Source organism: Mesoplodon mirus, assembly GCF_964341445.2.
Source record: "Mesoplodon mirus genome assembly, chromosome: 12".
NCBI lineage: Eukaryota > Metazoa > Chordata > Mammalia > Artiodactyla > Ziphiidae > Mesoplodon > Mesoplodon mirus.
Window position 1 is genome coordinate 21478693 of NC_138988.1, and position 14368 is coordinate 21493060.

The following is a 14368-nucleotide window of genomic DNA, read 5'->3' on the forward strand; positions in this document are numbered from 1 at the left end:
GCACACAGGCGTCTTGGTGGCGGCAGCAGCAGCTCCAGCGTCCCACGCCTGTCTCTGGGGTCCGCGCTTTCAGCCGCGGCTCACGCCCGTCTCTGCAGCTCCTTTAAGCAGCGCTCTTAATCCCCTCTCCTCGCGCACCAGGAAACAAAGAGGGAAGAAAAAGTCTCTTGCCTCTTCGGCAGGTCCAGACCTTTTTCCGGACTCCCTCCCGGCCAGCTGTGACGCATTAGCCCCTTCAGGCTGTGTTCACGCCGACAGCCCCAGTCCTCTCCCTGCGCTCTGACCGAAGCCCGAGCCTCAGCTCCCAGCCCCGCCCGTCCCGGCGGCTGAGCAGACAAGCCTCTCGGGCTGGTGAGTGCCGGTCGGCACCGATCCTCTGTGCCGGAATCTCTCCGCTTTGCCTTACCCAGGTATGTGGGGGAGTTTCTTGCCTTTTGGGAGGTCTGAGGTCTTCTGCCAGCGTTCAGTAGGTGTTCTGTAGGAGTTGTTCCACGTGTAGCTGTATTTCTGGTGTATCTGTGGGGAGGAAAGTGACCTCCGCGTCTTACTCTTCCGCCATCTTCCCCGGAAATCAATACTTTTTTTTTTTAAAGCAAACAAAACCTCACAATGCTTCAGTAATCCAGAATTGTGATACAGAGAATTTACTCTTATTGCTGTCCAGAATTTATTCCCCATATTGACCTACTGCCAAGTAAGGTAAATTTCATTTTCAGTCCTCAAATAGTACTAAGCAAGGGATCATGGGAGGTTTTTCTGTTTGCTTAACATTAAACTCTTCTTTGACAGGTAGTGATGGGCAGAGCATGGTGGATAGAGGTGTTCCTTTCAGTTTTAGACAATGCCATGCCCATTTGTCTCTTTTGAAATGACAATCTTAATTTTTACAAAACATTATTTTTAAAAAATCTGTGGTCATAGGTGATAATAGGAAACAGTGCTTACTTTGCTATTGTTAAGGAATCCACTTATATGGGAACATAATCACTCATCCACTGTTCTGAAATCTAGAAAGCTCTGAAAACCAAATGTTTCTTTAATAAGGTTGTTGTCAAATCTGCTTTGGTAGTAAAGCCTGACCTTCACTGACTTGAGGCTATTACAGGCTTTACCTCACTTAGTGTGAGTATTCATGCATTTTGTCGCATTTTGTGTGAGAGTATGGGGTGCTGATCCAGGACACAATGAGGGTGTTAGGTGGTAAGATGGTGTGCATACCCTGTTCTGTTAAAAAAAAATCAGGAACACATACGGTACCAAGGATTTTGGAAAAGGGATTGTATGCTTGCACTTTATTTTCAAATAAGCTTTTTAAAGTGGATACCATTATTATCTCCATTTTTAAAATGAACAAAGGTTAAGTAATTGCTCAAGGTCGTATTGCAAATAAGTGGCAAAGTTGAGACTCTAATTTGTGCAGTTTGGCTCCAGAGTCCATGCTCTGAACCATTAACTATACAATGCTGTTTCTCTTACTGCTCTTCTGTAAAACCATAAGCATATAGATCAACTGTAGCATAAGATAAAATTTAGTCAAAATTTGCCTGCTTAAAATTTTAATACCTTTGATTTATGGTTTAAGAAGTTGGATATATCAGAGAACCAATAAGCTATATTCTGCCGAGAGTTCAGCATTTTGCTAACACTGTGAGGTATCCAAAATGCCAATATGTGAGTGGCAAACTTACAACCCATTTAGCAAACTTGTAGTGCAATGTAAAAATTATGATTATTCAAAATTTCAAAGTTACATAAAAGAGACAGTAGATAATGAATGCCATATACTTACTAACGTTTACTCTTTAACAGCATTCAATTTATGGTCCATTTTGTTTCATTTATACTTCACGTGTGCTTCCTCTCAACCCATACTATTTTGAAGCAAATTTCAGACATAGGACTTGATTATTATATTTAAGTCTGAAATGTTTCTGTAAAAAGTAACTTTACCTCATCAGCTATTTGGTTACTTGCATCATAATTCATATAGGAAAGACAGGATAAATCTGCTTCATTCTTTTCCTTTATTTACCAGTTCTCACAATTAAAGTTGGTTCCTTTCTATCATCCAAGATGAACAGCGAGGTTTTTTGGCTTGTGTATTTGATCGATTAGTTGGATCTTTTTGAATTTAATATTTAAATATGTTTGTGCTTCAATCCATTACAGTTACCCTATTGATGCTTTAAATTATTCTAGCTTTGGCCAGAGGGAACCTTCTCAAACTGGTTCCTGAGTCCTTTTGGTATGACCCTCATAGCCTTTGATTGCTTCCTTGCTTCCTCCTGTAAAATCTTCCAGGTTCTTCTAGTACATTTCCTGTCCCATATCTAAGATCAGTTTTCTATGGATACCCCAAATTAATCAATTTTTCTATGGAGCCCATGTTCCTTAAATGGGAAAGGGTGTACCGAGATCACAGTCTGGGCACAAGGGGTGCTTCTTGCTACAAGGTTGGTTGTTTCTAGACCTTTTCAACGGATGATGAAGGGAAGATTTGGGGGGTTTTTTGTTTGTTTTTAATTTATTTTTGGCTGCGTTGGGTCTTTGTTGCTGCGCGTGGGCTTTCTCTAGTTGCGGCGAGTGGGGGCTTGCGGTGCGCGGGCTTCTCATTGCGGTGGCTTCTTGTTGTGGAGCACGGGCTCTAGGCTCGCGGGCTCAGTAGCTGTGGCTCGTGGGCTCTAGAGCGCAGGCTCAGTAGTTGTGGAGCACGGGCTTAGTTGCTCTGCGGCATGTGAGATCTTCCCTGACCAGGGCTCGAACTCGTGTCCTCTGCAATGGCAGGCAGATTATTAACCACTGCGCCACCAGGGAAGTCCCTAGTTTTGGTTTATAATGTAAAATATTTACATGATTCTAAAGTCACAAGTATATAATGTATAGTCAGAGAACTTATCTTCTTTGTCCCCTATACCTATATTCCCTCCTTCCCCCATAGGTAATCATTTTAATGTTGTTATTCTATTTGTAAATAACAATTTATATACATAAATATATACAGATATATTCCCTTTCCTCAATAAATGATAGCATATTGCACATTCTTCTTCTCCTGTGCTTTTTCCACTCAATAATATATCCTGCAGTGTATAGTCATATTTCTCAAACCTCTTTTATGCCTGCATAGCTCTACATTGTGTGAATATACCACAGTTTATTCATCAGTCTCCTGTTAATAGACATTTGAGTTTATTGTTTAAAACTAAATTTTAACATTAATATTTAGGGAGGGAAATTCTATGTTAAGAATGGCTGTTACAGTACGATAGAACACAACCTCATGTTCTTAAAGCCCCATCACATTTTGTCTCCCCTGAGCCAGAATGACCACAACTTAATATTTAGCCATTTAAAATAGCACCATGTGCACCTCCCAACAGTTGGATTGGTTTGTCTGCTCTTGGAATGAGACTAACATATTTTTAGAAGCCTTTCTCATATATTGTTCTCATGCGTTCTTTAAAAAAAATCTATGTATCTATCTCTATATCTTTATCGCATATCCTTCAGGGGCAAACCAGCTTGTTTATTCATTTTGAATCAACTAAGAGGAAAGCTCTATTTCCTGTATGTGGCAAAATAGATTGGTGGCAAGTAAGCTGAGAAAGCACTTTTTAAAGTTGCTGTGCTTATTGGTAAGGGGTGGCAAAGTATGAAATAATAGAACAGTACTTCCTTTAGAGGCAGAGTCTTTTACATGAAGAGTAAACGAGTTAATACTGCACAGTGCTTTAGAATAATCCTTGGCACATGTCAAGTACCGTGTGTTTTTGCATTGCTATTATTTGAAAGAAAAAATCCAGATAATGTTACTCATTTAGCAAGTTACTAATGGAACTTGTTCTCATAACGGTATCTGAAAAATTATTTGAAGATTATGTAAGCCTTTGGAAACAAACTGTTGTATTTTCTTATGATCATAGCACTTAATACCGGTGATTTTATGTGTCTGAGCGTAAGTTTATTTTGATGATACCAACTTTGATCAGTTGAAGTTGAATCAATAATGCTCACCTTAACTGTGCTCTTACTACGCAGCATACTATGAGAACCGAGGGCGCCAAGAGTAGAAGTATGGGAGATGGGCGTTCAAATAATTATGATAAAATAATTAAGCAATTGCAGTTTAAATAATTATAAAATAATAAAACGATAAAAATCCAACTCCACAAAGCGGCATTTGATCTTGGTGAGTTTTCGGATAGTTACGAAGAGAGGCAAGAATATTACTACATAATATTCAAGGACTCCAAAGAATCCTCCATCCTCCGGTTGGCCACCATAAAGTGCTGCCAACTACGGGCAGGCCCCACGTATGAAAGTGAGAGCGGCAACTTCGGCTCTAATTAAGAAAACAGTAAAACTCCGCCTCAATGCAACGCAATGAGAAGGAAGAAGGGAAGGAGAGTCAGGCTTTCTACCCAACCCGTCCCAGGGTCCTTTAAGCGCCTTATCCCTTCCTCCCAAGGAGGACAGTTCAGTCTGGTTCTCTGGCCCTGGCGGGAGAACGCAGGGAACCGCAGACGGTGCCCCTCGAGCCCGGTCCCCGCGGACCTGCCATCGGGCCCCGCGCTCCCAGCCCCCGCCCGGCCCGCGTGGCCCGGCTTCTGCCCCGGCGGCCCCCGGCGCGGCGGGGGTCCGCCTCCCCGCGCAGGCCAGCCTAGGTGTCCCGGCGGCTCCCGGGCGCCCCCTGGCCCGGCTCCGGCGCCCGAGGTTTCCGGTGAGCTGCAGTCGCCGGTTATGACGACTCCCTCCTCCGGAGCAGCCGCCGCCGCCGCCGCCTTCTCCGCAGCCCCGGTTCGCCCGGCTCCAGGTGGGACTCGCCCCGGGGTCCGCGGAGCCTTCACCCGCGCCCCTCTGTACCGCGGCAGGCTGAGCGGGTCTCGGGGCCGGGCGCGCGGTGGGCGCTTCTGCCCGCTCCCGGCGCGGCTTCCCGGAGGGCTGGCGCCTTTCCATGAGTCCGCCTGCGCCTTCCCATCGCCCGCGGGCCGAAGAGGCGGACGTGGGGAAGCTGATCCTGACTCTCCCGACCCCGAGCGCTCTGCCTCTTCATGGCGACTGCAGCGGCGCACGGGACCCCGGGGGCCCTCTGGGCGCGGGGAAGAACGCCGGCTCCCCGGCCGGCGCCCCCTTGAACCGGGTTTCCCAGGCCAGGGCGGAGCCGCTCTCCAGGCCCCTCCCAGGCGCGCCAGGGACCGGGGGTGGGCAGTGCGGTGTTGGGTGTTGGGCGGCCCCCGGGGATCTCTGCGCCCCAAATCCCAGCGCAGCATCGAGGCCGCGGAAGGGCGCTCGCTGCTGACCCGGCCGCCCTGGTTTCACTGACGTTCTAGCAGACAGCTGGTGGACCTCACCTGGGCATCTCAGACAGACAAGCCCTTTCTAACCTCCTGCCGTGGAAAACTTCTAGCACTTGTCGGGGCGAGCAGTTTTAGGAGTCCTTGTGGGTGTCAGATGCGTTTAACTTTTCACCTGTCCACTGCCTTCTTTAAACTTTCGCAAGCTCTGTCACAGAACATCATCCCCTCTCACCCGTAGTGTTCCCTATCAGCCTCGGGCTTTCATGTCTCATCATCTTTCAGGCTTTTCCCTTTCCCCTTCTTAGGCCGGTGGAAACAGCTGTTTTGTGCTGAAGGAAAAAGTAGCTCAGCTGCTAAAGCTTCTATCTGCTGGGGAAGTGCGCCCTCCCATCCCTCAGAGGCTCTCGCAAGAGGACTCAACAGCAGAAGGGCTCTGCCAGGCCCCGAGGTTGTGCTTTCAAGCAGTAGCAGCCACTCCTAGTTTATGCAAGCGGCTGCATGCTCTCTGCAAAAGCCAGGTTTCTGATCTGAGTCTTTAGATTTTTCCCTTGACCTAAGCGTTACTCCTTCATGGATCAGTGGATTTAGTTATGGCTAGAGCTCAGTCCAGGACAATGGATTTGGATAACCAAAGGTCAAGACCTGGTCATAGCAGTGACCTATTTCCTGAAGGGATGAGCAAAGGATTGGCCATTCTGCCTGTTGAGTCTGAAAGCTCAGGTTGTAGTAGAGCCTAGGGAGCAGTTTGATTCGGTGAGTCGGATTACTTTGGTGAGAACCAGGCAGATTGTTTTCTCCTAGGAATGTTTTATCTGCTGAGTGTCCTGTTGGCCTGTGCCAGTTGGTGCCTGTAGAAAGTGGGTCATCTCCTTCCTGCTCACTGTTAGAATCTGTTCTGTTAAGTTGCTGTCTTGAGGGTTATGACCTGCAACCTTGCTTTCAGCAGTATGTATTTGTTAAGGCAAGGAAAGGGCACCTGAGCCAGGCCTTCTGCTTAAGGCGTGTCTCATTAAATGCCAGTCCCTCTGCTTACAGGTATATCTTGTTAAATTATCTTCTCTCTTAATATTTCCTTTAATTCAAAATATCAGCTGGATGTGAAAGTCTATTTTAACATCCTTTTAAGGTAATATGTTTCATTTCTGACAGATTTTAGATATCTGAAACATCACAACAGCTTCTTGGTGGTTCTCCGGATTAAAGAGGTAAATATTTTCATTATAATTAGAGTCACTGTTGCTATTAATATGTATTTTTAAATTTTGTGAAATTGCTATCAACTCACGGTTGGATAAAAGTCCCAACTAACAATATTAATTCAGGTGACCTTTATAACAAATAACAATATACTCCTTTTAGGGTTACCTAAAAGAGGCGCTGTATTTCCCACTCCAGAGGGGAAAGGGATTTCTTCTTGGTGTCCCAACTGTTTAGTTATGATTACTTGGCTTTGGGACTTGAGACCTGATTGAACATAGCAGTCTATTACTAAAGGCTCCATCTTCATCGCCCATAGTCAGTGAAGACTGATTTTGAACGCTGGGTTTTCCAGTGTTTTCCAGTGACAGCAGAACCTGCTGGGGAGCTGCTCATGTGTACCAGGGCTCTATCATCTGGTGGGAAGACCACTTTAAAAAAAATAGAGCAAATAAACCACTAAAGTGAACCCAAAATGGCACAATTATTATCTGTGAAATACAAGTGAAATCTGGTCTAAGAGACTTAGTCTTTCTAGGGTGAGTTAGAAATGCAGTAAGGTCCGTGACCATCGTCTCTTTTCACACTACTAAGGCGGGGCAGGGCGGGTTTAAGGGCACAGCCCTGAGGCAGACTAGGAAAACTCACTCCTGGAGTTTTCTTAGTTTTAGTCTTAGTTGTTAATAACGTAGATGTTATTATTTTTTTAAATATTTATTTATTTATTTATTTGGCTGTGCTGGGTCTTAGTTGCGACATGTGAGATCTAGTTCCGTGATCAGGGATCAAACCTGGGCCCCCTGCATTGGCAGCACAGAGTCTTAGCCACTGGACCACCAGGGAAGTCCCCATAGACGCTATTATACCCCCTAGAATGTAAGCTCCGCGAGGGCTTAGGAGTTTAGTTTTCAACTGTACGTTCCTTGCTGCATCCTGGTACTTAGAAAAGTAGCATATTCTCACATACTGCAGTGATTGTTAGTTTTTATTCAGCAGGTACACACTTGCTCGGAACCATTGTACTTCCTTTCTTCTCTCTTCCTGGCATGTTTTCACTGCTCCTCATCTGGCAGGTCTCAGCTCAAACGTTACTTAGCAACCCCACCCCATCCCATGTAGCTTTAAACATTTATTTAATAAACACTTAACGTAGCATTTAACGTGCCAGGCACATCTAGACACGTTACCAGTATTTAACTCACAACAGCCCTATGGGGAAGGGTTATTCTGATTTCCATTTTACAGATGGAAAAGCTGAGACACAGAAAGATTAAATAACTTGCTCCAGGTCAAACAGCTTAGGCTGCAGCCACACTCCAACCTCAGTGGACTAGCTTCAAAGTCTATATGCTTAACCAGCCTACTGTGTTGTGTATCACGTTACCTTACTTACTCAGACAGAGTCCTATCAAGGTCCTCCTCCCATCTTTGTAAATAAAGTTTTATTAGAACACAGCCCCCCCTTTCCTCTAGCATAGCTATGGCTGCTTTCCTGATAAAGGCCCTGTTGAGGAGTTGTCTCAAACACTGCCTGGCCTGCAAAGCCAAAAATATTTACTACCTGGCCCTTTCCAGAAAAAGTTTGCCAGCCCTCGGTTTATTTGATTCACAGCCTTTGTCATCATCTGAACTTATTTATTTGATTGTTTATGACTACTGCACTAGCTTGTAAGCTCCGTGAGAGCAGGGGTCCTTCCTGCTTTGTTCACCTCTGTATACCTAGCTCCCAACACAGTGCCTGGCAACAAGTGCACAATCAATATTTGTAGAGTAAAGGAACATTATTCAGTGAAATAGCGAAGTTCACTGTTATTGTGCTTAGCCCTTGACCCCTTCGGCTTTGAAAGGGTATGTCTTAATGAGGATGTTGTCAACTTGACCTTTAGGTTTGGAGGTTGCTATGTTCATGCTGCTTGTCTTTGGAGCATTGCTTCATGAAGTTCCCCTGAGTGGCCAAGACGAGGTTCCTCCCCAGGCTGATGGCATTCTGGGCGCCCCTCTGTTCAACTATGCCAGCCTCCGCCTGCCAGAAGAGCATATTCCCTTCTTTTTGCACAATAATAGGCATATTGCCATGGTCTGTAAGAAAGACTCGCATTGTCCTTATAAGGTAAATACTATTCTCTCCTTGTATATTTTTAAAAGGAAGCAATTTAGGCTGGTTCACTAGTTCCTCATTGTAACTTGAACCTGAAAGTAGACTTTAGTCTCTTGGTTGCAACTGTGGGTCAATCAGTGTTTGTATTTCATCTAATGCTTCTTAGTGACTCAACTTTGCTAAGAATTATGTCCCACTCACAAAGGTGAGATTTTAAATCTAAATCACTAGTAAAATAAATAGGCAGCCTATACTATGTGTATACTCTGTAAATGAAGTGAATTAGATTTGATGCAGCAAAGAATATCTAGTTAAAAGTAACTGGAGGATTTCACACCTCTCCTTAATCTGCACTTCAGAGGCTCTCTCAGCACTTCATTTTGGTAATAACACCTCCACCTCTGTCTCCAAATAATTAAGACTATTACTGCGGCCTTCCTTCTGTTTTAGAGTTGTTGGAAAGGTTTCAGATTGGAGCCCATTCAGACATCTCACGAGGCCTCAGAGATCAAAGCAGGGCATTGTGAGCCATTTCCTTTCCCATGGTGCTGGCACAGGAAGCATGCGGAGAGGCAGGGCTGGGAGTCAGATCAGGACTGCTCCCGGGGCCTCGCAGAACAGCATCCTAAGATCCCTGGCCGGCAGCAGCTGCTGTATCCCCCGAGGGCTGCAGAGGTGTGACATCTTCCGGAATCTCTGCTGATCCCTTCGGTTTAGTTGTGATTCTTCTGGTGATAGAAATTCCAATTTTTGTGACTCTCTAGGGACTGATTTTAGGATCAGTTTCCTCACTGATTTTATTAAGCTACTTCAAGAAACTCCAGTTCAGGGGAGGAGGTTAGGGGATGGATGGAGTGGGAGGTTGGGGTCAGCAGATGTAAGCTTTTATATATAGAGTGGATACATAAGGTCCTACTGTAGAGCACAGAGAACTATATTCAGTATCCTATGGCAAATCTTCATGGAAAAGAATAAATAAAAAAAAGGATGTGGGTATACATATATATATATGTATAATTGAATCACTTTGCTGTATGGCAGTAATTAACACAACATTGTAAATCAACTATATTTCAATAAAAAATTAACTAATTAATTAAGTTATAAAAACGGCAATTCAAATGATCTGTGGTAGTCTAGCTAAAACCCAGATTTTTGGTGGGAGGACAGACCTGGTGGGGGAGGGGTTGGTGATTAAGGATAATTGTTGTTAAGAAACTTGAAACTGCTTTTTTTAGAATTTACTTATTTCTATTACATGAATAAGTGTTATAAAACATGAAGGTTAAAGTTCTATAAAGATTTGTTTTCCTCATGGAAAAAAATCTGAGTCCTCTCTAAATGTCAGAAGAAGGTAGACAAGTCTAAACATATACCTCTTATGTTCCAGAAACACTTAGAAAATTTAAAGTACTGCTGGGGTTATGAGAAATCCTGCAGACCAGAGTTCAGGTTTAGTTACCCTGTTTGCACCTACGTGGATATGGGATGGTAAGTTTCTGGATGGAATACCTCTTCCCCTGTACTTTGTCTCCTTTCTCCGCAGTGTACGCTGAGGCTCCAATCCCCAGCTAGACTCTTTTGGTATTAGATAGTAATTCCTTTAGATATTAATTTGCTTACACAGTCATGAGTTCAACTGTCTCCCACTGGGACAGGAATATCTCTCATTTCCTCTGCCAGAGAGAGAAAACAGTATGGATCACAGAAAATATTTTCCCCCAGCATATGCTAAGAAGATAAATGGATGGTTTCCCTTGGTTCTGGAGAAGAGAGTTAAGTATAATCAGTATTTCCAACACACGCAGGGTTCACGGGGTAAAGCAAATACAGTAATTAACAGTTCATTGTCTTCAGCTCCAGATGATCTTAACTTCATACCTTTCCATTTTGTATTTTTATTATATGGGAGTAAGTCTATAAATAACTTATTTTGGTTACTTCATGTAGTGAGGGATAGATTTTTAAATTACGATAGTTTACTTAAAAAAAATGACTGACTTCTAGCAATTTAACACTTAGAAAATTTAAGGTCCGAAAAAGTAAAAAGATGAATATCACAGAATTTTTTGTTTTCTAACAGGACGGACACTCTTGAATCAGCCCAGGAAATATTCTGGAAGCAAGCTGACTTTGGGTATTCTGGAGAGCGGCTGGAGGAACTCCATGTGCTCTGCCAGCCAAAGGGAATGGTGGGTGTTTAACCCCTTCATAAACGAGTGTGTTTATTCAGAAACACCCGTAGTATTTATTTATTTATTCATTTATTTATTGAAGTATAGTTGATGTACAATATTATATAAGTTACAGATATACAATATAGTGATTCACATTCACACTTTTAAAAGTTATATTCCATTTTTAGTGATTATAAAATATTGGCTATATTCCCTGTGTTATACAAGATATCCTTATAGCTTATTTTATACGTAATAATTTGTATCTCTTAATCCCCTACACTCATAGTGGTTAGATCATAATATAAAAACAAGATAGATGGCACTGTGAAAGGAATCCCTCCCTCTCTGGTCCATTGGCATCGATAATACCTGCCCTGCCTATCTGCTATACTGTTTGTGAGAATCAAGCCAGCAAACATACAGAAAAGCGTTTTGCAAGCTGCAAAGTGCTAACAAACACAGAATGGTGAGGGTGTATCATGTGTCCCAAACTACTTGCAAGGGCATTTATAAAGATGTAATTTATCAACCTATCTTCTTTAGTATATGTTGGGGGGAATAATTCTAAACCCAGAAATATTTTAATTGCCTCAAACTATGACAATCTGATATATGTTTGAAAGGAGGACATGGCTTCCAACTGCTTTCAAAAACTGAATAGATGCTGTATAGCGCTTTTGGAGGGTGTCGCGTGAAAGAACTTCAAGCGATTCTAGCAAGGTGGCTGAACCGGAAGATGGAGGCAAGGCGTTAACCTGCACTGCTGAGGGGTGTCTTTCACAGACGACGTTTTACACTTTGTCTGGAGTTTAGCTGTTCATGTGGAAAGGGCAGGGAAGGGCCCCATCTCCACCTCGCACACCTCTTCCAAGGCAGTTTGCAGAATGCTTTCCTCACCAAGATCTGCCTTGTTAGGTTTTATGCTATCAGGTTATGACTCCTTACCAACTCCAGATTCCAAAACACCATTCAGGGGCTTCCCTGGTGGCACAGTGGTTAAGAATCCGCCTGCCAATGCAGGGGACACGGGTTCCAACCCGGGTCCGGGAAGATCCCACATGCCACGGAGCAACTAAGCCCGTGCTCCACAACTACTGAGCCTGCGCTCTAGGGCCCGCGAGCCACAACTACTGAAGTCCGTGCACCTAGAGCCCGTGCTCCACAATGGAAGAGGCCACCGCAATGAGAAGCCTGCGCACCGCAATGAAGAGTAGCCCCCGCTCGCCACAACGAGAGAAAGCCCGCGCAGCAACGAAGACCCAATGCAGCCAAAAATAAAAATAAATAAATTTGTAAAAAAAAACCCAAAACAAACAAAAACTCCTTTACCTCAGTGAGTTAGAAAACATGGCTCTCACGCTGCTGTGGAGACAGAGACTCTCACAGGTTTTTTTTTTTAATTTATTTATTATTTTTGGCTGTGTTGGGTCTTCGTTGCTGCACGTGAGCTTTCTTTAGTTGCAGCGAGCGGGGGCCACTCTTCGCTGCAGTGTGCAGGCTTCTCATTTCAGTGGCTTCTCTTGTTGTGGAGCACAGGCACCAGGCCCGGGGGCTTCAGCAGTTGTGGCACACGGGCCTAGTCGCTCTGCGGCATGTGGGATCCTCCCGGACCAGGGCTCGAACCCGTGTCGCCTGCATTGGCAGGCAGATTCTTAACCACTGAGCCACCAGGGAAGCCCTCCCACAGGTTTTAAGGTTTGCAGAAAGTACCTCCAATTCAAATTGGCAAACTGCCCTTCCCGCCTTGCATTTTAATGACTCTGACGTGTGCATTCTTCCTTGTTTCCTTTGGCTGGTCTTTGGAAAATGCTTTTTCACATAGCTGCGGGCTTAGTGAGGGTTCTGAGTGCATTATTTTTTTTCCAGGAGGGTGAAATGAACCACAAATACAGCTGCTGACTCTCTAACGTTTGAAGGTGATAGAACATTTAAGGGTGCGTCGTAGTAACCTAAAAGTGTACAAATTGGTAAAAATATGCTTGGCCAATGTCTGCCGGGGAGAAGAATCCTTCAACAGAAGTGGTCATCAGGAAGCACTTTTCATCACATCGTGTGGTTGGAACCTGAAGGCAACATGCTGTCAGCATGGTGTCAAGCAAGTCTGGTCTGTCCTGGAATTGTTAATAATTGCAGTTATTTTTTTCTTTTTTCTCAACCTTATTTCAGAGTGACTCAAGTCTAGTGTGTTCCCGTTACCTTCAGTACTGCAGAGCGACCAATCTCTACCTTGATTTAAGAAACATCAAGAGAAACCACGACAGGTACTTCAGTGGGAGATGTTAAAATCTAAGGGAAATCCTGAAATATCTGCAGTTTCAGGATTTGCAAGCCTTGGATTTGCTTCCTAATAATATGGTGATGAGGTTGGGGAATGGGGGAGGGGATGGATGACCCGCATTGGTCATAATGAGTTGATCATTATGAAACTGGGTGATGGGTACATTAGATTCCTTATACCATTTTGCTACTTTTGTGTATGTTTGAGATATTCTATTATAAAGAGTTAACTTCTGATGAAAAACTGATTTTGGAAATTGGCAAACCACTTTAGTTACAACCCACGTGTCTGAGTCATGAAAAAATTTTCCAAGCTTAACTTAATTTTTTGTTGTACACCAGATTTAAGGAAGATTTTTTCCAGAGTGGGGAAATTGGAGGACACTGTAAACTTGACATTCGTATGTTGATGTCTCAAGGCCAGCGCAAAAGCCCTCTGCAGTCTTGGTAAGATTTTTTTTTTGGAAAATATGTTTCTGAAATATTTGTCTTTATTATTGGTACTTGCAGATTTTGGTAGGGACTCTCAAATGGAAAATGTTACTCTATTTGTAGATAATTTGGCCTGAGCTTCTGGGGAGTGGTGGCTCCAGAGTGAATCATCAGTTGTATCTGAATTAAATATATATTGATAAAATATTCGGAAGTGTGATATAGTACTTACTATTTGCTAATGAAAGAAAAAAGTTCAAAACTGAATTTTTTTTTTTTTTTTTTTTTTTTTTTTTGTGGTACACGGGCCTCTCACTGTTGTGGCCTCTCCCGTTGTGGAGCACAGGCTCTGGACGCGCAGGCTCAGTGGCCATGGCTCACGGGCCCAGCCGCTCCGCGGCATGTGGGATCTTCCCAGACTGGGGCACGAACCCGTGTCCCCTGCATTGGCAGGCGGACTCTCAACCACTGCGCCACCAGGGAAGCCCAAAACTGAACTTTTTAAACTCATAATTTCTGCATGTGTTTTGGGGAACATTTTTTTAAAAATATACATTTATTGAAGTACATACCAAGCATATAGAGAAATGTACAGTTTGGATTATGAAAAAATGAACCCACTTGAGTAACTCTTACCTGGGTCAAAAATAGACCATCATCCACCCAGGCTCCCTTCCAGACACAACCTCCACCCCCCTTTCCAAAGGTAAACACTACCCGGACTTTAAGCACCTTTGAGAAGCTTTCTGAACTTTATATAAAGATTGGAGAACACATTTTGATTTAAAACATTTTGAATACTAAACTAGTCTATCAAGAAATTTACCATCTTTAGATATTAAAGAATTAGGGTACTTTAAAAGCTTTTTATTTTAAGATAACTTGAG

General features: G+C 43.6%; 1 protein-coding gene across 2 annotated transcripts in view; it reads left to right on the forward strand.

The window, feature by feature from the left end:
• Positions 1-4651: 4651 nt before the first annotated feature.
• EOGT (EGF domain specific O-linked N-acetylglucosamine transferase) overlaps positions 4652-14368 on the forward strand; it is a 36677-nt gene continuing 26960 nt past the window's right edge. Inside the window, exons 1-6 of one of the 2 annotated variants that reach the window (XM_082637930.1) lie at positions 4652-4813; positions 8381-8604; positions 9983-10083; positions 10676-10784; positions 12939-13033; positions 13392-13496. In XM_082637930.1, the coding sequence (XP_082494056.1) occupies positions 4741-4813; positions 8381-8604; positions 9983-10083; positions 10676-10784; positions 12939-13033; positions 13392-13496 (707 nt within the window). In that variant the 5' untranslated portion in view covers positions 4652-4740. Of the gene's footprint in view, positions 4814-6457; positions 6503-8380; positions 8605-9982; positions 10084-10675; positions 10785-12938; positions 13034-13391; positions 13497-14368 lie in introns of those variants that run through there. The other variant, XM_082637931.1, reaches the window with a different exon arrangement.